This window comes from Astatotilapia calliptera, chromosome 1, assembly GCF_964374335.1.
Source record: "Astatotilapia calliptera chromosome 1, fAstCal68.1, whole genome shotgun sequence".
Taxonomy (NCBI): domain Eukaryota; kingdom Metazoa; phylum Chordata; class Actinopteri; order Cichliformes; family Cichlidae; genus Astatotilapia; species Astatotilapia calliptera.
The window spans coordinates 35,773,536-35,798,052 of NC_137422.1; the positions used below are offsets into that span (position 1 = coordinate 35,773,536).

General features: G+C 37.9%; 1 protein-coding gene across 4 annotated transcripts in view; it reads right to left on the reverse strand.

The window, feature by feature from the left end:
- The window catches only part of cep89 (centrosomal protein 89), a 56,084-nt gene extending 33,890 nt beyond the window's left edge, over positions 1–22,194 (reverse strand). The window contains exons 1-16 of one of the 4 annotated variants that reach the window (XM_026175324.2): positions 22,065–22,194; positions 21,130–21,236; positions 20,447–20,593; positions 20,053–20,245; positions 17,615–17,678; positions 16,471–16,566; positions 15,449–15,697; positions 14,752–14,894; positions 12,869–12,919; positions 12,269–12,352; positions 11,501–11,604; positions 10,594–10,709; positions 9,357–9,537; positions 8,692–8,859; positions 7,430–7,571; positions 5,302–5,391 (exon numbers count right to left, since the gene is read on the reverse strand). In XM_026175324.2, the coding sequence (XP_026031109.2) occupies positions 5,302–5,391; positions 7,430–7,571; positions 8,692–8,859; positions 9,357–9,537; positions 10,594–10,709; positions 11,501–11,604; positions 12,269–12,352; positions 12,869–12,919; positions 14,752–14,894; positions 15,449–15,697; positions 16,471–16,566; positions 17,615–17,678; positions 20,053–20,245; positions 20,447–20,520 (1,755 nt within the window). In that variant the 5' untranslated portion in view covers positions 20,521–20,593; positions 21,130–21,236; positions 22,065–22,194. Of the gene's footprint in view, positions 1–5,301; positions 5,429–7,429; positions 7,572–8,691; positions 8,860–9,356; positions 9,538–10,593; positions 10,710–11,500; positions 11,605–12,268; positions 12,353–12,868; positions 12,920–14,751; positions 14,895–15,448; positions 15,698–16,470; positions 16,567–17,614; positions 17,679–20,052; positions 20,246–20,446; positions 20,594–21,129; positions 21,237–21,726; positions 21,976–22,064 lie in introns of those variants that run through there. The other 3 variants (XM_026175308.2, XM_026175299.2, XM_026175316.2) reach the window with 3 other exon arrangements.
- Positions 22,195–24,517: the final 2,323 nt, after the last annotated feature.

Consider the following 24,517-nt stretch of genomic DNA (forward strand, 5'->3'; position numbering starts at 1 on the left):
GTAAGATCTGTTACAAAGACTTCGTGTCAGTCAAGTGTTTGTCCTGCTTGTTGTACAATACAACATCTAAAGGACCCTGCCTTTCATCTTCCTGAGTTGAGTGACAGCTTCCATTAAAAAAAAACCCCAGTCTCCCTCCTTACATCTGAAAAGACAAATATGAAATTGGTCCACATATAGGACAGCCTTGAGTATGACAAACCTCTGTGTGGGTAATTCAATGAGCTCACTGTCATTATTTTCCTTAGCAACCGTTTCTCTTGCTTTGAAAATGGTACTAATTAGCATAGTCTGTGGTTTATGGTTTTCAGCTGTCAAACACAATTAGCCAAATTGACTCACTCAGGCCATTCTTGAACAGTAGGCACAAAGAAGGAGGGTCAAAGGTCAGCACACCAGGAGGGTAGAACAAATAAATATCCTATGTGATCCTATTATTTAGAGTAATAACTTCTGTAAATGTTCATATAAATGCGATGATGGGGGGGAAAGTGGAGGAGGATATTATAGAGTGGAGGAGAATATTAAAGCGGAAAAAAGTCATCCCACACTGACGTCAAGCAGCAGAATGGGTCAAACCTGTGACCTGGCTATATTTATACATGCACTCACTAAAATATTTAACATTTTCAGGTGTATCCAGGAGATGGAGGAGCATGAATTTTAATTACATATGAATAATGTAGTCACAATCTGTTTCTCTTTATAGCACACACTTAATGCACAATCCCTATTTTTTCAACTCATTAGGTGGCAACACATATTACAATCACCGCAGGCTGACAGTAATCACCAAGAGCAAGAGCTGTTCATTAAAAAGAAAGCAACTGTTAGTACCTGCTAGTATTTCACGTTTGTATTAAAACGGAACCTGTGATAGAAAACCTCTGATCTCAATCAGTTATCATCTATTTAAGTAACTGAGCTTTTAGAGCAAGTCCACATAAGCTGCAATGAGAGAAAGAACAAAAAGGACTTTAGCAGGTGTGAAGATAAGGGGACAAGAATAACCTTCACAATTCCATTTTGATGCTTTTCATTGAGTTGCCTGGGTTGAGGTCGGGTACTAAAGGTTCCTGCCTGGTAATTCAACACTCAAGTCTAATCTTTCCTGAGGATAAAATTCATTCATTCATTCATTCTCACAAAGAGTGAAAAAGCTTACTTCCCTATTGCTGTTATTGTATACTTTTCTGCTGTTACAAATGTTTGCCTTGATTTGCCCTCGATGTTTTCCAATTCTAAAAACTTGTGACTTGTTTATGTTTATGTGCACCAAATCCTGTTATCATGTGGCCTAGACAACTTCAAAGATTGGTTTATCTGGTCATTTTAACATTAGTGGGTTTTTACCCCTTTGATGGCTTTGAAATTTCTTCATCACAACTATCAGGAATTTATCAGACTATCATTTACTATTCCATTTACTCATTTTTGTTTTTTAATTAACAAAAATAAAAACATTTTGCTATTTAAATTGAAATTGAAGCCGAAATATGAGTGGGGTATAAACTAGCATTTAAGTCTTTTTTCATGCTTTTCATATGTGGATGCTTTTTTTCTTTCAGAAATAACAGTCATAAATGTTCATAGCTCTTTGAAGAATACGAAGTCTGCAGACCACTGACATGACAAAAGCTTTACTATCATCTTTGGGCTTCAAATCAGCAGGTTTCAGCTGATCTTTGTTACTGGGGATTTCTTCCTTCAATCTTCTTTTCATCTAGAAAAAAAAAGGCTCAACAGGCTTTAAATCTGGTGACTGGCTTGGCTGTCACTGATAAAGCGTTGGCTGCACAGGCAATGTGCTTAATGCCACTGTATTTTTGGAAGGCCTGTTAAATGAGACAGGGGAATTGCTTCATGCATAGACAAACTAAATGTTTGTGTATACTTTTGAAATGATTCTATTATAGCAGGGATGGACAATTAATTTTCCCAAGGGTCCACAGGAGAAACTGGGACTGTCGTGGAGGACTTCACCAACAAGCTTATAAAGAGATCAAATTAATACTAAGCAGAACTGAGTTCAGCTTGTTAAAATCAATTGCCCATCCCTGTTTTACTGCCACACAGAACATGCCCATAACATTTTATTAGCTCCTTCATATTTGATGAGGTTTGAATCACATGTATTCTTCAGTCTTTCTTTCACTTTCACTTTGAGAAATTTTGGTTTCATTAGTTCATTAAACATTTGCTCCAAACATGCATAATTCCAATCTAGTGGTATGCCATAAGAGGTATGAATCTCTGTTATTCCCTACAGTAAGTTTTCTTTGAACTGCAGATTGTGATGCTATCCACTCTCAAACTGTTGGTGATATCAGTGATGGTTAAGGGTTGTTGTTTGTTTTTTTTACAGCTCTCCAGATTTTTCTGTTATCAGCTGCAGTTTTTCTCCGTAGAGGGACCTGCCCTGTGTTCACTTGTTTTGTTTTGTTTTCTATAAAATTGTCCACAATGCTGTGCTAAATAGATCAATTTCCTCTGCTATCATTCCCAGTGACTGTTATTCCTCCTTATCAAAGAGGTGTCTTTTTTTGTCCTAGTCAGTTTTCCAGGTCTTTATGTCTAAGCCCTATAGAGCCACTAAATCCATTTTCAACTGAAGAAAAGCCTGAGAAAAAAAGACTGGATAGCCACTACACTTCTGTGCACTACAAACAAAGAAAATGCAAAAAATGAAACATCTCACAATCATTACTGGCATAACTTAACTAACTTAACTAACTAATAACTAACTGCTGTACAACTGAAAGTGGAGCAATGAATGCACTTTTTTCTGTGAAACAGTAAAGTACACAAACGAATTATCATAGTTGCTGTTTTTATCCAAATATTTCAGTTAAAATATAACAGAAGCATAATATTTTTCTTAACATACTTTTAGAGTATGTATTTCCCTTCCACCCTCCTTTCGTGGTATTTTATATTGTGAAACTGGGTTACTGGCTATTTGTGATAATGCATTATTTACTGTAACAGGCTAAGCCACACTAATTATTTCCATTATTTAATTTCTCCACAATTGAGGCTTTTGAAAAAGAATGATGTAAGTAGTGCAGTACAGACAAGAACAATAACATGTATGCAGTCCTGTTATAAATAGAAATGAGTAAAAACAGCAACCACTGATATTAACCTACCATTGCATCATATTTGCTTAAGTAAACTCTAAATACTTTAAACACTGATTAGGTGAGAAATAAAAAAGACAACACAGGGATATTTATCTGCTCTAGCTGGTGTGAATGTCCTCAAAAATGTGAACTGGGATACACCAGTCTGAAATGGGTTTGTATATTTTTTCCTGTACAATCCAGGTGTTTGGTACAGAAGGGAGCAGGTTACAGAAAGGCAACATAGCTGTGACTCACAGAGCAAATAAGAGAATGTAAACACTCAGTGACTCGTTTAATTAATCTATGAACTCATCTTAATTAAATTATGTGTATGGTTTCTTTATATAATACAATGTGATGACGCAAATGCCGACCATATTACGTTATGGTTGGCTTACAACAACGTGATGTGTGACAAATACAAGGTAAAAACCAAGACTCTTTAACCCTACACTAAAAGGGATCAAAACATTTTGGAGGAATAATGTTCCATCCATCCAGCAGAGTTTCAGAGACTTTCAGAATCAGTGCCAATGTGTGTTCGGGCTATTCTTGCAGCAGGCAGTGGTCAAACAATAAGTGCTGATACTCTATCAGGACTTCAATTTGGTTCTTATTTCATTTTAAAATTGTGTTGAAGACAATTCCTAAGCCATAATGCTTTTGTGAAACCACTACAAACCTTAAAGTCCACCTTTATGTCAGATTTTTTTTTGTGTTACTATTAGGAAAAGAGGGGAAAATGTTTTTTACCACAACATTTACAGCTCTCCTTTTTTCATGGTCTGATCACCAACTATGAGATTTGCATTCACACACGTACACACACATACACTTCTCTCTCTCTCTCTCTCTCTCTCTCTCTCTCTCTCTCTCCCTATGAGCTGTTGCTATAGAGACCCTAATAAAATTGTTAAACCCACTGAGATGTTTTTCCTTGCTCTGGTTTGAGTGACAAGAGCTACTGACAGAACACACATACCACTGGCCGCTGAGCAAGGCACTATAGCTAGTGTCATGTTTTTTTCATCATAATAAACAATTACAAAAGAAGAATGCACAACTGTACAGTAGCTGATGGTGTACAACAACTGTCAACCACAGTGGAAAGATTCATATCAGCAGAAAAGGCTACCATGGTGATTTACTATAATAGGCTTCATTTTATTTCTGTGGGAATGGTGGGATCAATGTGGTCTTGCCAAAGAATGAACAAGGAAGAAAGAGGCTCTGTGTTCTAATCTACAATTACCTATGCTCATGCATGTGTCTGGTACTGACAACTACATGCAAGTGCAATACTGTACACGAGGGATGAGATTTCATGGCATAACAGTTTAATTTAAACTCTAATTAATTTGAATTCATGTATAATTATAAGTCAACTGAAAACAAAATTAAATGAAAGTAATCTAAAACTGAACTAAAGAACCCATGGCCTGGTGGGGATTGAATCAGGATTTTTAGAAAGGGACAAACATAAAGGAAAAGTGCTGACAGGCAAAGTGAGAAAATGCATGTAAAATAGCACATAACAGCAGTATGTGCTCTATGACCACAGTCATAGAGCACAAACGGCACCCCTTTATAACCTCTGATCATTATCATTATACTGGTGCTTTCTTTACATGAAACATGCTTACAATGTATGGTCCTAATTGCATGAGCTCTTAAAAATGAGAAGATTATCTAAGATACTTGACTTGACCCACTCAAGTCAGCATAAGAGAAAGCAATCTGCAAGACACAAGTGTTCATCAATTTATTCGTTGCAAGTAGTGGAGGCTGACAAGCAGATGGTTTATCAATTCCAGTAGAGTGGGCTGATCAATAGACACCAGACATGAGGACTGAAACTGGAACGTTATGTTTCAGCCTGATCAGTTGAGGCACCAGATGAACCAAATGTGTTGTTCAAAAGCTTGCCAAGCATCAGAGGTTAAGATCAAATTAACCTGCCTGCCACGTAGCAGTGCAGCTTCTGGGAATACATTAAGAGAGTTCTGGCTCCTTAATCATATGTGCAGACATTATTAAGACAAACCAAACCCACTGTAGCCAGTGAGCCAGATTTGACTTTTTAAAACCACTGATGTATGATTCTTGTGTGAAAAAAAAAGTGTTTACAGGGGAGGTGACTGTATTCTGAAAGTGATGTTTTAATAAACAAACTTACTTTGACTTCTTCTTGTAGTTTTCCAAATCGAACTGTGCCACTGAGAATCCTGCTGATGAATCTCTGCTTTTCTTGCTGAAGAGATGATGCCTAGGGAGGCAGACAGGGAAGATGGCGGGTTACTGAGCTAAAAAAGGAACACAGAGGGAGGGTTAAACACACAATTGGATAAAGGAAGTGAGGGATTATGGGAGAATTGGATAAAGGAAATGAATGAAAGACGTCAAACTGTTGCCAATTTACAGAAATCCTGTGCAGCCAAATGGGTGAGGCACAAAAGCTGTCTAACTTCAGGACAGTATAACCAATCTGCAGACTTGTACTAGGTTGGATAAGGATGGATAAGAAAATACTCACTCATTATTACCTACTAAGTAACTGTGTGAATCAAGATTTCATAAAAAGTCAAAGTCAGCTAAGGCTCCCCCATGCCAGTCATTCTCAGATTATTGGTCATGACTCTTTAGAACTCCAAAAACACAAAAAGTAACCGTGAGTCTTCTTTAACTCTGCAATAATCATAGTGCTTTATAGGCAACTATGTATAAATTAAAAAAAAAATAAAATGTTTTCAGCATTTAAAACATTTCTACTGCTTACATAACATACATAATCACAATGCTTAAAAAAAACCCAGATAATATATACCCAGTTATATAATGCCAGAGGTGGAAAATCAGACAGTTCGGTTCCTGTACGCCTTACACACTTTTTGGTCTGATTTATACAATTGCTTTGACTGAAAAAACCTTTACGTTATCTTCTCTGTGCGTGTACCTTGTCTGAATAATGAAAGTATACAACAGAGATATACACAGAGATATGCATACATGTGAGGATCATTTGTGAGGATCATTTTAACAATAGAAGACTGGAAAACTGCTGCCTGTCTGTGGGGTCACAATTTTGGGTAAAAAATATGGAAACATGGATCCATCCTGTCTTGTATCAAAAACAAGGTGCCAGTGGTGGAGGTGCTATAATGGTATGGGGGATATTTTCTTGACACACTTTGGGTTCCTCAGTACATCACTGGGCATAATTTAAATTCCGCACCCTGCACAAGTATTGTCGCTGACCATGTTCATCATCTCTCATCACCACACTGTACCCAGCTTCTCATGGCTGCTTCTAGCAAAATAATGCATCATGTCACAAAGTTCCAATAATCTCAAACTGTTTTTTTAACATGACACTGAATCAAATGCACACTTTTGTCACCTATCCTCAGGGGCACCTCCTCCAAAAAAATTTCTTAGGGGTGGCTATATGGGAGCCACTAAAAATACTGGGCTGGCACTCCAAAAACAGAATTTCCAGTTTTATTACACTGTTATCAAATACTACTTGAAAAATATGGCAAAAAAGAGAGAAAGAATAGTATTATATGGCTAGTTAATTTTCTGCTATTAAATTATTAAATTTGCTATCTCTGAAAACAGGTGCATGTGAAAACCAAATAAGATTTTGGAATCATTAATAATTCAGTTTTAATTGATCAGTTGACTGATTATCTGGAAGTCCTAACCATCAATTTAATGATTCTCAGCAGAGCTGAGGAGAAGGAGCTTAAGATTCTTTCTCCTAGAATGGAGTTAATTTTAAGAGCAAACTTGTTCAGGAAATACAAATAAGCATTAGATAATGTCAGTGAATGTGAGTGTGAGTGGTTGCCTGTCTATGTTGGCCCTGAGATGTACCAGTAATCTATCCAGGGACTGGTCCCAGGTTTTCTGCAACCTTATGACATTATTACCAACAAATTTTGAGGGGTAGCCAGTCTGATTTGCATCTGCCAGCAGTTTTTGGGTGCCTATTAGTTTTTCTGTGACTATTTTTAAAATCCAAAATCCTACCTGCCTCCAGACCTGTTGCAACCCTTATGAAATACCTTTACACCTTAACTACTGAATTTTGTTGTCATTTCGGATCAATTGTCTGTAAACAGCAACCAAAGCTGGCATTACTACAAACAGCTTAATTAGTAAGTGAATGAATTGATACTTAATATTCAGTATATTTAGACCTTTTTTTTTTTATCAAAGGAAAGTTTCAAGACCCTCATGTTTGTGCATCTATTCAGTGTCACATGTGGTACAAAATCTTTTTACAGTAGCATCAGTAGTACCATGTGTAATAGTTGGTCTCTCTCCTGGGAAATGTGTTCTGCCACAGAAATGACAGCTCCCAGGTAGTGCCGTGTCTTTTCCTCCTTTAACACACACTCTTCCTTTTGTTGCTTCAACATACTCATTCTTCTTTCAGCCTTCCTAATTGATGGAAAGATAGGCGAGTGAGGAAGGGAATTGATTAAAGAGTATTAAAAGAGGACCAAAAACACAGAAAAGAGAGAAAGAGAAAGTATGGGGGCACGAGAATGGAGTGCGAAAGGGAGGTTTGGTGAAAACATGGTAAAGAAAAATAAGCAGGGGTTAAGAAAAGGGAAAGCAGCAGATAGAAGGGTTGAATAAGAAGAAGGACAATAGGTTAGCTGAATGATACTTGAGATCATGCCATCTGCATAAGGTGGGGGGAAATGTTGGTTATTAAACACCTTTTGACAGACTTCACACTTCATATTGAAAGAGTTCACATTAATCTCAGCACAAATCTACTGGGAAACGAAGGCTCCAGACCAGAACATATTTAAGTACAGCTGCAATCCCTTGCAATCCCTACAGTTAATTAATTATAATTATACTAGGTGTCAAAACATTAGACAAACAGGACAAAAGAATGAATCACCAGCTACAATGTTGGACAGAAATCTAGAAAAGAAAAAAATAAATTAATAATAATTAAATTAATAAAGTGATTACCGGTATATGAAAATAGAAAGTTCTCCTGTCTCCCATCAGACGAGCTTGTTGGCACTGATCCTCACATAGGATATGAACCACATTTTCCCACATGAAAGTCATGTGCATAACACTTACTAAGTGGACTTCTTCCATATTACTTTATATAGGTTGGATTTTTTTATTTAAAAAAAACCTTAACACAGAGCTCAGTGGATGTGCAGGAGTCTAGCACATTATCAGACTGCTTCAATTTCAAGTTATCATGAGTGTTTGTTTTTTTAAAAGCAAGCTGTCCCAATTATAAACAATAAATAGTTTACACTGATTTTACTCTTGTTAAACATCCATGTACCAGTTTTTATGGCAGTTTGTTTCTCAACATATCCAGATGCTGCATATTCTTTGCACAAAAGTATTTTAATATATTGAAAATGGAATTGGTTCCACATGCTGTTATAGTAATCATAACATTCTTTTGTTTTAATGGCTCAAGCAATGCTGAAAACCTTCCAAGAACTGTGTCTCACTGCTGTATACCAGGTTTCATGTATGTGATAACAGCAAACAAAGAACACTAAATATTTACTACCTGTTGGATTGCCTGGAGAGCTCCAGCTCAGCCTCCATTGCCCTTGTTTTTGCAGTTAGCTGGGCTTTGTCCAGAGCTAGAATCCTGTTCTCCTCCTGGAGGTTAGATACTCTCAGAAGCAGTTTGTCAATTTCACCCTTACTTCTGCTCTCATGCTGCTCCAGTTGTCTGAGAGTGAAGAGAAGAGTTCATAGAATTATGTCACAGCACGTGTCACAATCTGCAATTAAAACTCCAAAATATAGCCTACTGATATTTGTTTTAAATGTAATAGTCCTGTTATTTCATGCTTATGCAATTTATTTTTGATTCATTTGTGTAAACATGAGTTGTATTTTAAATCCCAGGGGCTATGACAATACCTGACCACGTACATTTATTCATTAAATCCCATTTGACTTTTCTGTTGCACTTAAAACTGCAGTGCTTCAGGTGCTACTCTTGTTGTAGTTCTTGTTTTGTCTACTTATCTGTGCTACAAATCAACTGAAATAATAATAAACAAAGCTTTCTCAACACCCTTACCCAACATAGAGCAAGAATGGTCAAGGCTTGTGAAGATAAATTGTTCAGTCTACAGTTTCTTGTTTTCTCTTTGAAATAACAGAGCAGCTTTAATACTTAAGTATTCAGTTTTGTTTAATAACGTGAGATTAGAAGGGTACCTTCTCAGTTTTCCAGCAATGCTGCAGTGTTCGTCCCAGGTGACTGCATCCTTTAGGCGGGCCTGCAAAACTTGAAGCTCCTTCTTATTTTTCTGCACCTCCCTCCTGCTTTCTTCCAGGTCCCCTTCCAAACGCTGGTTTTCCACTTCTAATAACATCAGTTTCTTAGACACTTTTGCCACTAAAGAAACAAGAAAGAGATAAGAAAAAAAGAGAGTATTAAACAGAAGAAAATGAATAAAAAGGAAAATAAAAAAACGAAATAGGGAAGCGAGCCCAGTAAATGTACATTAGGCTAAATGCCTTTAGTGCTCAAAATGTATTTTCATGTTTTCTTGTATGTATTCTCCTTGTATGTCACTTGAGTCTTTTTGAGTAATCTTTTCTGAATTTAATATGTTTACAAAAAAGGCCGTGAAATTGCGAGTGTGTACGTTTTTAAGTTGCATATTCTTGAGGTGGGGCTCACCCGAAATGGAAAATGAAGATCTGTTAACGTTGTGAAAGACTTTTAAAAAGTGATCTTTCCCTATGTTTAACAATGGGTCTTTGTGTTTCTTTGTTGGCTAGATCACGGGGCCAACAGAAAGGAAAGTATGTATTATGAAACCAAAAATAATATGGAAAAAACCTTAGGTATCACCCAGTAGGTGAAAACAACTCAAAATGAAGTTTAATGGTATCCTATTTATAAAAATGCGTTGAGCATCAACACGTATGACTACTACTCAATAAATCACATCCATATTAGACTGAGACACATGACGAGATGTATATTCTTAGGGCGGGGCTCATTCTGGCAACGATTTGTTACATTGTTAATGTTGTGAAAGGCTCTTTTAAACAAGCTGTTGCTTTTTTTAAGCTTTTCCTATGTCTAACAATGCATCTTTGTGTTAGCTAGGTCAAAGAGCCAACAAAAATGAAAGTTTGCATTATATACCTGAATCCAAAAAGAAACATCTACTGCGTTAACGTTCGAATCTACGACCTTCAAAGGGACACGGCCAACACCAAAAGTAGACATTTAGACTTTTTCTGCGTATTCTGTGTTATATTCTGTATTTCCTCATTTATCCCTATCAAAAAAGACCTAAAAGCATTTTTTTAAACAAAAAAAACAGACGTAATTCTGAAATGCATGCATCATTTTAAAGATTTTAGTGTAAATGCTTGTGGAAGAATTTATTTCATCTTTTTAATTTTTTTTTAGGTCTTTCAGTGTTTCAGAAAATACCTTCAGTGTTATGTCTGCTGTGAGTGGCCTTGGCCTCAGCATGCTGCTCCTCGAGTTGATTGATGAGATCCTGGTTCTCCTGCAAAACCAGAACGGCCTGTTGTTGAATTTGATAACTGCAGAAAGAAAGAAAGCAGGAGAGTGAGATATTATCAATGCTAAATCAGCACATCACAAAACTTGCTAATTTAACAAACAGACACAAAAATACTATAAATAGCTTTGCTACATGCTACATTAGCCTTTACAGAGATTAAGCTATCTTTCCAAGAAACAAATCTTACATAAATTCTGTAATCCTTGTAAGATAACATATACTTTTCTACTCCTGCAAGTTAGTCTTTCTAAGAAGAAACATATTAACAACTTGATGAGTCTACTGAATACAAATAAATGAGTTAATATGATTGCCTACAAGTGTTGGCCTTTGAATGAATTGGACATCTAGTATCATGAAGTATTTATACTTTTCACAAGAGCACTTGAAATAAAGACTAAGTCTATACGTATACAAATGTACTGAGCATCAACATGTATTCCTAGTACTTAAGTAATCCCTTATATATTAGATTGAGATACATGAAGAGGTTAACAACTCTAAAATCCCTGATAGTTTACATAAAGGCAGTGCAATTATCTAACTTCTCAGAGTTAGTTTCAGTCAGTGTCAGCAGCATTCTATGCTAGAATGATTATGAAAGACAGAATACCAGCAGCAGGGGTGTACCAAAGGAAACAAAGGTTTAGCTTCTTTCATTTTCTTAATTGCATCTATCATCTAGCAATGGATAAAGAAAAAAGACATTTAATTTTCATTACAAGATCAGATGAATGAATGATGACGGCAAATCAAGTTCATACAGTGTTGAAATAACCCACATACACAAAGCCGTGCATTTTTTCTTACCAGTCTTTCTGATTGACCGCTCCAGTCTTGGTAATTTCATCATGGAGTTTCTCATTTTCTTTAATGACTTCCTCTAATTGAAAATGCAACTTTTTCATGTTTTCCTGTAGCAGACAAATACACAAAAACTAATGATTTCAAGGCCATAAAGAAAAACAAAAAATAAATGCATCTTCTGCTCTACTACCACCTCTAAGCCAAGGCTTAAAGGTCCCCCTGGGGAGATACCATCCTTCACTGAGACTGCCTGAGCACACCAGCTGTCCTGTTAGTGTTATACCCACTAAGTCTGGTCTCACCTCGCCCTGTGAAACTGTTCCAAGTCCTTTTATGCTGGAACTGGATCGCCTCAGGACACAGAAACCTGCTCAATCGCAACCTTTTGCAGCATATTAAACAGAATGTTTTTACTTTTTACTTGTTTATTAATTCCAAAGGAAGGATGTATTATATAGCTACCTTTAAAAGACCCAAATATTTATTAAAAAGACAATAATTACCACTAGAACAAAATATGATTTTATTTTGACTTCTGTTGTTTGCATGACTAAATGTTTACCTCATCTAATAAGATCCTGGGAGCACCTTGACTAATGCATTCTATCTACTGAGTGTACTGCAGGTTTTCAACCCATGAACCACATAAATACAAGTTGGCACATCAAATAGTACTTAACAACCCCCACCTCTGAAATAACCTCACCAATTCTCCAAAAAGAAAATATGAAAGATGATTCATTAAAACTCACACAAATTTCACCACTTTACCTCAGTGGTTTGCAGAATGGCATCTTTCTCATTCATTCTGTCTTCATAAGCCAGCAGTAGAGGAGATAAATACTTCATGTCGACCTACATAAAAGGGACAAAGAGAAATAGTTTAAACTAGACATAACATGAGTGCCATGAATCTTTTGCCTTGCTAGAGATTACGCCACACAGGAAAAGTTTGTTTTCAATCAGACAGTGACAGTAATAATACCTGGTGCAAATGGGCTTTATGATCTTGTTAGGGTGGACAGATACTGGACAATGTGGCATTCAGATATACTCATTTAAAAGAAAATGCCCAGTCTCTTACCTGTGCAAATTTTAGTGAGCTTTGGTTGTGATTAACCGTGCTACCAGACCAACTGTCAGCAGACTGAAAATCTGCAATTTCACATTTTTCTTCAATTTCATGGGATACTGAAAAAATCAACCATAGTAATCGATTGACCAGTCAATTTATTTTACGAAATGACTTGCCTATTAGATTAGCCAGCGACACTATATGTATTGATTAGTGACATCAGATTATTAACTTGCTAAAAGGTCAGCCTACAGTCAAGCCAGAAATGTACTGTAGTGTTATATATTTATACTTACCAGCCATGGAGGAGGAGACCCCGTGTTTGGTAAGCCACTGACTTTGGAGTGCTAGATGAGTAAGGAGTGACATAGAAAGAAAGAAAATGAAGTTGGGCTTTTATCCCATCACTACAGTTTAGTCCTTTACATGGATAAGTTGAATATATCAAAATGGGCCAATAGAGTGTTGGAATCTAGTGTAGCATCAATAACTACACAAGAGTAGTTACTCTGACTAAGAGCTAAGCTGCTCCAATAGAGGAATGGAACACCATTCTTCCAAAGATGTCCCTTTATTTGGTGTTTTAAAGATGGACCTGTTTCCATGACACTCTAAAATTTAATTTAGGTGTTCATTTGGCTCATACACATCAAATCATTGAGTGTTACCTCATGCCCTTTGAATGGTGGCAATGTCTTGCTGGAAGAACACTCATCAGTTAGGACATGTTATAGGATAAAGATAATCAATCAGAGCAACTTTGTATTGATCTGTACTGATCCTATGAACTTCTAACTTACCAGCAAAATGCCTCCTACAGCAAAAAAGAGGAGACCCACTCAAGGTTTGCTATAGATAATTTAATATGGAAGCAGATCCTTTTAACTGAACCAATTAAACTGATTATGACTCATCCAATCTCTTATAACTGTGTTACTTCACTGTAAAATGCATTTTCCTTTATCTCTTTCTTTCCAGCCACACTTCACTTGTTAGTAATGAGCCTTTGCAGAGACATGCAGCCACAGAGGCAGTGATGAGAGCAGGAGATCCCCTGGTGTGAAAACACAGCATGAGGTAGTCATGATTAAAACCAAAGGCTGGCTTTCTCCTGCAGCGCTAAACCTACAATAATCTGGACAGACTGTACCAGAGAGACCGCCACAGACAGTAACAAAAAACTCTTTTGGTTCAACAAATCAGAGGGAAGGACTGACAAAAATAAAACCTTACTTCACTCAGCAGGGTTTTGGATCAAAGGTGGATGTGTATCTTAAAAGCTCAGTTATGAAGCTTTGAAAATAAGGAGATGTACTGCCATTAGATTTTCTACAGAATCTAAGAAAATAAGTCTAAGAGTAAATGAAGATAATACAGGAGAACACTGTTAGAGTGAATTGTTAAATGTTGTCATTTTTATGCTTACCATCTCTACATTGTTTTAACTCTGTTAAGAAAGGAATTCTTTTATCCCCCTCCCCAACCTCTCGAGGTTCTGGGGGGGATGTAGTGTTTTTTTGCAGATACATCCTATCTGGAAGATCTGTTTCTTGTGATGTTGCTTCCTGCTTTTATGACCCTTTTGGTCAGCAGGAGGCCACACACACACACATTCTCACATGCATACAGATGTTTACACATACACACGCATAGTGCCTTGTCGTTGTAACCATTTGGGGGTTTTACGTGGGTGGTGCTTTTGCTGTGATGTGTATTATATGAACTGTTTTCCCAATAAAAGGGGTCATTTTGTGGCAGATAACAATGAGGCCTCCCTTGAAAGTAAATCGATCGATCGCTGACTGTCTTGTTTTCTTCATGATGAATAAGTCTCTAAACCAGCGGGGCTTGTGGAAACACAGACCCAACAAACACATATACCTGATTTAAGTTAAATTTGGTAAGGTAGGAGTGAGACAGACTGAATTTTTTTCTCTGTACAACTCCCTAATAGGAACAGCTGTTCGTAACTGAGCTGATTGGTAATATTCACAATACAATTTCTCAAATTTCTTTCAAGCAAACCCTGAGGTTGCATTGCATCTTATTCATGAAAAGTTTAAACTGACCCATATATATATTTTTTTTAGAAATACCTATAGTTCATTAATTCTCAATTAGCCCCTTATCCTTCACTGAAGTAGTCTCTTGTCATATTCATGTCTTGAGCTTGTTATACCTCTTCTTTGGACAGTGGTCTGAACCGCGCCTGGTAGTGGCTCAGCTCCACATTCAGACGGTGAACTGTCAGTTTGAGGGCATCGTTTTCATCAACCAGCTCCTGAGCATGTTGCCTCAAATTCTGCAGCTCTGCTTGGCTGCCTGCAAACAAAGCATATCAGGTTACAAATAATTTTCCAGATTAATAAGTAGTTTTAAGCCAGTTTCCACATGCCAAAGCATTGAATTAAAGCAAAAAATGTGAAATGTGAGGGCTTGTGATTTTTACAAAATCAGGACAATAATTTGTATCTTTCAGGAGTGTGCAACTATGCAACACTACAATGCAACACAGCCCATTCAGGTCATTCCTCAACATGGGTTTTGACTCTACAGTACATGTGGTCTGCCTAAAGATCAGCAAAGTGCTTTCATGTTTCTTTTCATTACTCCCTCTTCTTCTCTTCATGCTGAGGACATGCTGTGGAGTCCAACGATCAGTGCCATTTCTACCCTTAGCACTATCTCCAGCTCCCTCTTTTGACACTTGTAAATTCCTCCACCCGCTGTAACTCTCTGCTTACTTTTCCTTTCTGCCTCATTTGCATCTGTTTTACTTCCACTGTTACTTCTATATACTTTCCCTACTTCCCTTCATTCAATTTCTCCACATTGTTCCTCTGTACAGTATCTCTCCAGCGGTTCCTCTACTCTACCTGCAGAGGACCTCTGGTTTGAGAAGGCTTTGCTGTCACTAATCTCCCGTTCCAGGCGCTGCAGTCTCTCCTCTAGTAGCTTTTCTTTGTCTACCATCCTTGTGTTCTTTTCCCGACGGTCCCTCACTACCTTCTTCCGCAGTTCACTGTATGTATTGCTGGGTTCTGGAGGAAGCTCACGGAGGTCTTTGGGGCTTTTGGCTTGGCTTGCTTGCCTGGGGTGACCAGCAGTGAAAATGGTCGGTGTTGCTGAAACAGGCAACAAAAATACTTTTCAAAAATAGAATAAAATGTATAAATGAACAGAAAGTATGTACTGTATTGAAAATACAAATTTAGTGCTGCTTTTTGTTACAGCAGAGATAGAAAACATGGACACAAACAGAAAAAAATCCTAAAACTGTAACATAACTATATGAGTTATGTTACTATCATTTATCTAGTAACATATCTAGGCATCTAGGCAGCAGGCAGCCTGCTATAACCATTTCAAAATACATTTCTCATTTGAGGTGGGAACTCTTGTTACATGAATAAAAAAAACAACAAAACAGCAATGTCATGGAGAGAATGATGTAGAGAAGAAATAGTACTTTTACATGGCATGTTGCATTTCACATCGAGTTCTGCTAAAGCCATTTATCAGAACACAATGTGCACTGATGACCACAAATATCATTATAGAACATTATCTACAATACTATGTTAAATATACATACATAAAATGCATGCAACTTAAAATATTTCATTGTTAACATGTTTATTTCACCTGACCAATTGAATGGTTTGTTTTTACTCTGATATTTTTTTTTACAGTTAATATTAACATTAACATGTTAACTTACAGATATTGGAATGCCTTCACCCTTTATTGGGTAGATTACAGGACATGAAGAGAAAGGCAAACAGTGGGGTGACCCTTTAATGCTTAATATACATACATTTATTAATTTTTAAATTAAAAATCTATATGTAAAAATGCCAAGCAGACACACACAGGCTACTTTAGTATTTACACCTACTTGGAACATCATCTTTCCAATTTTCAAGAGTCTTCCTCACAGACATTTTCTTCTCTTTGGGTTCTGGGGATTGGCCACTGGTCTCCTCAGTGAAATCTGTGTGATGTGAACAAATTCATTGAATGAATTCAAAACCGAGAGGAGCGCTGATTTCTAAGGGTTTTATTATAGTAAAATCCCTTTTTACCACAATCAGCTAATGGTTATGTAAAAATGTAATTTCTGCAAAGCCTGAAAGTGTTACCTTGCGAATCAGACAGATATTATGTCTGCACTTTAGTTATTAAGGTAGGAGCATTTTAGGAACAGACAGAACAGTTTAATTTACCACCACCAAAAGCCTGAGGGTAGCACTGCTAATAACAATTCTAACGAGGCTTTCCATTTAGCTCTAATGATATGAGGTTACCTTATGGCTGTTATGAAACTAAATGTCAGTTGAATAAGAGCTGTACTTTTCTAACATAGAGTCAAGAGTGTGGTGTACCGGTAATTTGGCTATGTGATGGAGAAGATTTTAATATCAGGTTGCATGGCTTTAATTGTTTTACTAGTGCTTTTCATAGAAAAGACTCCAAAAGCCAATAGTCTTGAATTTCTATTACACGTTGTTTTGGAAGAGCACCAACAATACACAAAAGCAATAACAGAACTTTATGTTTAGTTACATGTTGTTGGAGAGATTTTCAGATTTGCTGTTCATAATTAGAGTCATTCCAATTACTCGATAGACCTATTACTGTCAATGTTACCACCTGTCTTTCACATCAGTGATCACAACCAGCTGTTTTATATCAGCTAAAATGTTTGAAATTTGTGGGCATGTGCGTTTGCTATTTGCTACCTATATACAAAAATCTGTTTATAAAAATACACACAGTTTTGTTTTCAAGCATTTATGTGTTGGATGTGTGAAAATGTACTAGAAGAAAGCTAACTGGAAATCAGTGCTGATTTCTGATCTTTTTCAGTGGGCTCTACAATATACAGGCCATATTTTAAATACATAGGTCAATTTTTACCACAGATCAATTCTTTCATGAGCATTGTCCTTCGTATTATCATTATCATTATTACTACTACTACGATGTTCTTCTCCTTATGAAATATGTTAACCCATCTGTCATTATTGTAAAATCAGTACCTGGTGAAGACTCTCTTCTGCCAGAAGTCTGAGTTGGCAGGGGTGTAGAGGACTTGAAGACAGACTGTCAAAATAAATAAAGAGGGAGTCAGTATAGTAAGTCTTTTCAAACAAATATATAAATCCCTGCAGCCTGGAGGAGTTTATTTATGGTCTTTGCCAAAACGTATCCGATAATATCTTATCAGTGTATTTATTAAATTGTACCGTTTGAAAGAGCCTACAAAACAACATGAATGAATTACATTTGTCAGTTCAGTGTAGAGAAGACATATAGCTGAAACAGAATTATGAGGAAAAATTGGAAGACAATTTATTTTTAACACCTCAACCATGATAAAAATTCAATAAATTCCACAATTGTTGATGGAAAAAAATATACTGCATTTCTATATTTAGAAACAAGCACAATGTCCTCACAGTGACCTTTACTCTCACCCTGAGTCATAAAAAAAGCAGAAAGTGAAGACCATCCTGTAGATTTATGTGGGTTCGGGCTGATGTTTTTTTGGACCTAGAGGTGGTACACCATTGTGTAAAACTACTATATCATATGAGTCACCATACTAGGTCTGTTGGCCTTAGATTATGACACAATAGATCCATGATGTCCTACATCACTTTGACTTGTGGCTGTCATAACTGAGAGATTCAGACACTGCCATAGCCTGGAAAGATAGTTGACAGGGAGAGACCATTGGGACCTTTACAGGTTAGCTATCCAAGTAGAAGAACAACAACATAATATAACATTTTCTCAGGGATCTATAAAAGGAGACATTTGGCATAGTGCCACGGACCGAATTAAGAAGAGAACTCACAAGGCAATTTTACAGATAAACTGTACACCACAGAATAGAATTAACTGTGTGCAGATAAAGCAAGACTGTGAAAAACTTCCCATTACTAATGTACTGTGATCAGTGACTACCATAAATCACAATAACAGCTTTTTAAGGCAATTTTCAGGCAATTTGCAGAAGTGCAAGAACTCACCACCTGGATTGTAAGAGCACCACAGACAAACACGGTAACATTTTGTAGTGGAGAAAAAAGGGGGGATTCAGGATTTAACCATGTAGATACATAAATTAAATGCCAAATGTACAACAGAGAAAACTGTTTGATAGAAGGAAACAAAAACAAAAAAACCACCAACATTTACTAAGAAAAACTGAAAGGATATCTGCAGATGCTATAAGCCAAGTCCGTATATATGGCTACTGAGCTGAATCACAGCTGATAGTTTTAGTGACAACCATAGCACAGCATTAAAAAGAAACAAAGTATCGATTCTGAGTACAACTGTGCCTCCTACTGGATCAGACTGGGATTACAATACCAAAATACCACAGACTCAAGGAAAACCTATTTAGGAGTAGTAACACTCATTAAATACATGCCAACACTCCAACCTCCCATTAAATAAACCTCATGGGCTGACCCTTTAGATGCACAAAATAATAAGTAATTACCAGTCAACTGTTACATGGTGACCAGCCAAGACTGAAAATTGCTGTCATAATTGGCATCATGTTGGAGATTTATAAATGTCTCAGTGAGAATGACTGTAGTGATCCTGAAGGTGAACTAAATGGAGTTTAAAGTGAGGTTTTGGATACATTTTGAAGATTGTTTAAATGTGTTTTGACAACACTTAATGTTGAAATATTTAAACATTTCCAAATTACAGAGCTGGGAAAATTGGGCAAAATTTGCATGTAAAAAATAAATAAATAAATAAATAAATCCAATCTAAGAACTCTTATTCAGCTGTTACAGATTAAGACAGACGTCAGATAACTGATGAATAAATATATCGAAATAATTATTGTAATATATGTAGAGATATCGGCTGGATTTTAGTTTGATCATCTTTAGAAAAATATGAATGAGTAATCAACAAAATAACCAAAATAATAAATAAAAATAAAGCTTACTTATTTCTTTCATCACTCACCATTTAAAGATAAATGTCATATTTTGCATTGGCACACATATTCATAACTACTCTGCGTTAAAATGGAGGCTCTGCTCTATTTAACCTGTTGCCATAGTGAATCATGACATCTGATGATGGCTTTTTTTTTTATTACACAGACATATTTAGCTCTGCAAATATTCTCAGCGGTGGCTGAACTTATTCTGATTAGATGCTCTGGAACCGAGAAGTTTCCCATTTTAGGATGAATCAAGATTAAAGTTATTCTGAGAGTTCTTGTCTTCTGGAAGAGACACCTGGAACTGCCTCACCTAAATGTAACACATGCCACTATTAGGGTTACACCTAATAAATACACAGCCACCCATTTAGCCTCTAGTCTTATAACCACTAATCACCTCTTACAGGTATTTTATGCGATCTGTATTAGAAGCATGGAACAATCTACTGAGAAACCTTCATGCACATAATACAAGCTCTTTCTGCAGCTCCTCACCTTAGTTTTTAGTGGCAGAGCATAGACAGATTCGGTGAGTGAAGAATTCTGCCTTCGGTCCAGAGTGTGGTAGACATGTTCCTCCCCATCCTCTTCATCCACCACTTCCTGTTCCTTGTCTTCCAACTCCCCCTCTGACTGGTCAGGAGAGGACAGACGTGGCCGGCTAACCAAATCTTCTGACCATCTGTCTCTGAGGAAGTTAAGCATGTAAGATAACAGCAGAAGACAATTAGATGTATCTTAGTAGAGGCACAAACTAATACAGCCACTTTTATGAACAGTTTTTTTCTCTTAAAACTCCTGCCAGAGAAAATGAATTTTATTTTTCTGACACACTGGTGATGACACAAATCTTGACATAATACTGTTGCCTTTCCCATATGATGGCTACCTTGTGTAAAGTGCTGTGCTGATGTTTGGCTCAGATGTGAAGGATTCTGATTGACCACTCTCGGATAAAGACATCAGCCGGGCAGGAGGTATGGCCCATGTCTGTCCAGTGAGTGAGGATGATAAAATGGCTGCTGCTAAAGCTGACCTGTAGATAGAAACACATACTTTATGAGACACTATGTGTAACAGAAAAGTAAATGAAATGCATGGAAAGCATCGCATGCAAATTTGAAGTCACTCTACAATTTTTGACTTTATTTATAGAGTTTGGATGATGACAATTATCAATAAATGCATCATTTATGACAACAACAACGGCACAAGCAGAGCAGATCATTAACCAAAGCCAGTGCTCTAGTTTTCAATTTAATTAAAATGACTTGGACCTGCACTAAAATTTAATGTTTTTTTCTTTACACATGATCTATTGCTACACAAAGTCTCATGATATTTTGCTTGTTAACGTTCTTTGTAATAACAGATAGAAAAACAAATAAAGCCCAGCTTGCGGAAGGACAGAACATAACCTCAAATACGGTGGAAATAATCAACATTTCGATAAACAGCCTCTAACAAGCTCATAGCAAACATGAAAGTGTGGATTAAATGACAGTTTAGTAGAAACATGAAACATGAAAGGCTGTTGGAGGTTATGGGCGATAAACAGAAAGTGTTAGGTACCTGGGTCTCTCAGGTGAAGGGTTTGGGCTGCGAGGGGGAGGGGTACGAGGTACGGCTGGTTTGGGAGCAATGGAGGCGGCAGGGATCAAACCATGAGCTATATGCTTCTACGCAACACAGAGAGAAGAGTTAGAGGGACATACAGACACAACGCTTCAGGAGGGTTTATATAAGATGACACCAAATTGAGGGGGGGGGGGGAAACAAAAACAAAACAACACAGATGTTGTGCAGGGTGAACAGCAGGGGAAGGGTAAAGGGATTTATTACAGAATCACAGTATGACCACCTGACGACCAGTGATGAGCGTAATGAAGGCACAACAGCACCAATATTTATCCTCAAATTTTACTAAGTAATGCTAGAGCAATCGCTAGTGCACAAAAAACCCTCAATTCACCATTTATACAAACTCTAGCTTAAAAAATAGGCAATACCACCAATTAAATACTCATTACCAAGAGTTAGCGGCAGTATTTTTGAAAACAAAGAACTCCTACTATTATTAATTAACCATAAGTAAAGCCTTAAAAAACACAAAAATAATAAGACAAACTACAAAAGGTTAATATCTATCATAAAAGAATGGAAACTTACAAACTCCTTGTCTTTCTCCCTCCTAAAGCTAAATCTTAACATACTGGAAATACGTTTTACAGTTGCCGTCTACTATATAGGTTAATGTTATTTAATGCTTTTGCGAAGTATTCTTTCAATAAAACAGTTTTACAATTAAATCAGAAATTATAATTCTCCGAGAAAGGAAAATGCGTAAGCTAACTAAATTCAACAAGGATGGCTGCTTGCAGTTTCCTTGTATCTAGACGCTTCACAACAAGAAGGAACCGTGCTCCAAACGTAACGCTGATTGGCTAAGTTTGAAGGCAAAAGCCAATCAGAGACTGCTTTGATCCACCTAGCAACGACTTGCTTACCAACTCGCAGCCTGGCCAACAGGGGACGATGTTGGCCCATTTAAATAACACCGTTTGTCCCCGAAAAAACTTTTCTTTTTCTTCTTTCACTGCTGGTGACTTTTAATTTGAAGAACAGGGCCCTATTTCAGGAAGCCGGTTTAGAAAACTCAGAGTGAAAAACGATACTCAGGGTTGAGTAACCCCGAACTGTCCAACTCGGAATATTCGGTTTCAGAAAGGCTGATAACAATTAGTTCAGTCAACGCGGAGTTGCTTTAACCCCAAGTTAAACGCGCACACGAGGATACATAAAGCCCTGATTAGTGGAGCACAGATTAAGCGAGTCACCATGGAGACGGAGGGAAAGAAGGCGCGGTCAATGTATTTTACAGCGCTTGAGCCACACCACTGTGCCAGCCTCTCTCTTCACATGTTGCCTCCTGTGAGATTCCTGACACCCCTCCCCCACCCATCACCTTCACTCAATACCAGGTTGAGATGCAAATGAGGAGACTTCACTCAGGCAAGTCTGCTGGACCAGACGGAGTGAGTCCCCTTGTCCTCAAGGCCTGTGCCCCCCAGCTGTGTGGAGTCTTTCATAAACTGTTTATGCTGAGTCTGCAGAGGGTCCCGGTGATGTGGAAGACATCATGCCTCGTCCCTGTACCAAAGACGCCTCGTCCCAGTGGCCCCCAGGATTACAGGCCCGTGGCACTGACCTCCCACATCATGAAGACCCTGGAAAGGCTCATCCTGGACCAGCTGCGACCCATAGTAAGACCACATCTGGATCCCCTTCAGTTCGCTTATCAGCCTCGTCTCGGAACAGAGGACGCCATCATCTACCTGCTCAATCGTGTCTACACCCATCTGGACCAGCCGGCGAGCACTGTGAGGGTCATGTTTTTTGACTTTTCCAGTGCTTTCAACACCATCAGGCCGACCCTCCTGGGTGATAAGTTAGCAGCGATGCAGGTGGATGCTTCTCTGGTGTCCTGGATTGTTGATTACCTGACAGGAAGACCACAATATGTACGTCTCCCACAGTGTGTGTCTGACAAGGTGATTAGCAACACAGGGGCACCACAGGGGACTGTCCTCTCCCCCTTCCTCTTCACCCTCTACACCACAGACTTCAGCCACTGCACAGAGACCTGCCATCTTCAGAAGTTTTCTGATGACTCTGCGGTGGTTGGATGCATCAGCAGGGATGATGAGACAGAGTACCGGGCTGTGGTCGACTCCTTTGTCACGTGGTGTGAGCAGAATCATCTGCAGCTCAACGTGGCAAAGACCAAGGAACTGATCGTGGACTTCAGGAAGACCAGGAAACACTTGACCCCTGTTTCAATCCAGGGGGTCAGTGTTGACATTGTGGAGGACTATAAATACCTTGGAGTACACATTGACAATAAACTGGACTGGGCTAAAAACACCACAGCACTTTACAGGAAGGGCCAGAGTCGTCTCTATTTTTTGAGGCGACTGAGGTCCTTCAACATCTGCCAGAAAATGCTGAGGATTTTCTATGAGTCTGTGGTGGCCAGTGCGATCCTCTATGCTGTTGCATGCTGGGGGAGCAGGCTGAGGGTCGCAGATGCCAACAGACTTAATAAACTGATCCGTAAGGCCAGCAATGTTGTGGGGATGGAGCTGGACTCCCTCAAGGTGGTGTCGGAGAGGCGGATGCTGTCCAAGATAAAGACAATGTTGGATAACACCTCCCACCCACTCCATGACATGTTGGTCAGTCACAGGAGCACGTTCAGTGAGAGACTGAGATTACCGAAAAGCACCACTGAACGACACAGGAAATCATTCCTGCCTGTGGCCATCTCCCTGTACAACGCATCCACTTAACACACTGTTTGCTGCTACAACTACACATGTTTCTTTTCCAAATATTTATTTATAAGTGACTTATGTATGTATGTATGTATATATATGTATATATTGTACTATTCTTAGTTAGCGTATTGTCTGTCTTGTCTTAATGTTGGTTTAAAATGGAGCACTGTAACAAAAAATAATTTCCCCCAGGGATCAATAAAGTATTCTGATTCTGATTCTGATTCTGATTGAGGCCAAAATTCTGATGGCAGCATATGCTGATAACATGCAAATTCCGCGGAAAAAAAGTAACACAGCCACAGCTGCAAAAGAAAGGGAGCATGCATGGCAAAACATAGCCGACAGAGTCAATGCGTGAGTGTTAATTTAAACATTGATCTAGGGATTTCCACCCATTTAACACGTTATTTTATTACATTTTATTTTATTTTTTATTTCATACATTTTATTTTGTGATGTGATGTGAGCGCAGGTGCAACCCAACAGGCCCCAAATGTTCCTGGCAGCAAGTAAAAATGAAATATAAAAATATAGTCCAAACAGGTAAGGTGTAATTGTATTATGAGCCATAGTGCTTGGTCTGTTTGTAAACCAATTGCAGTTAGAGGCTACATTAATTT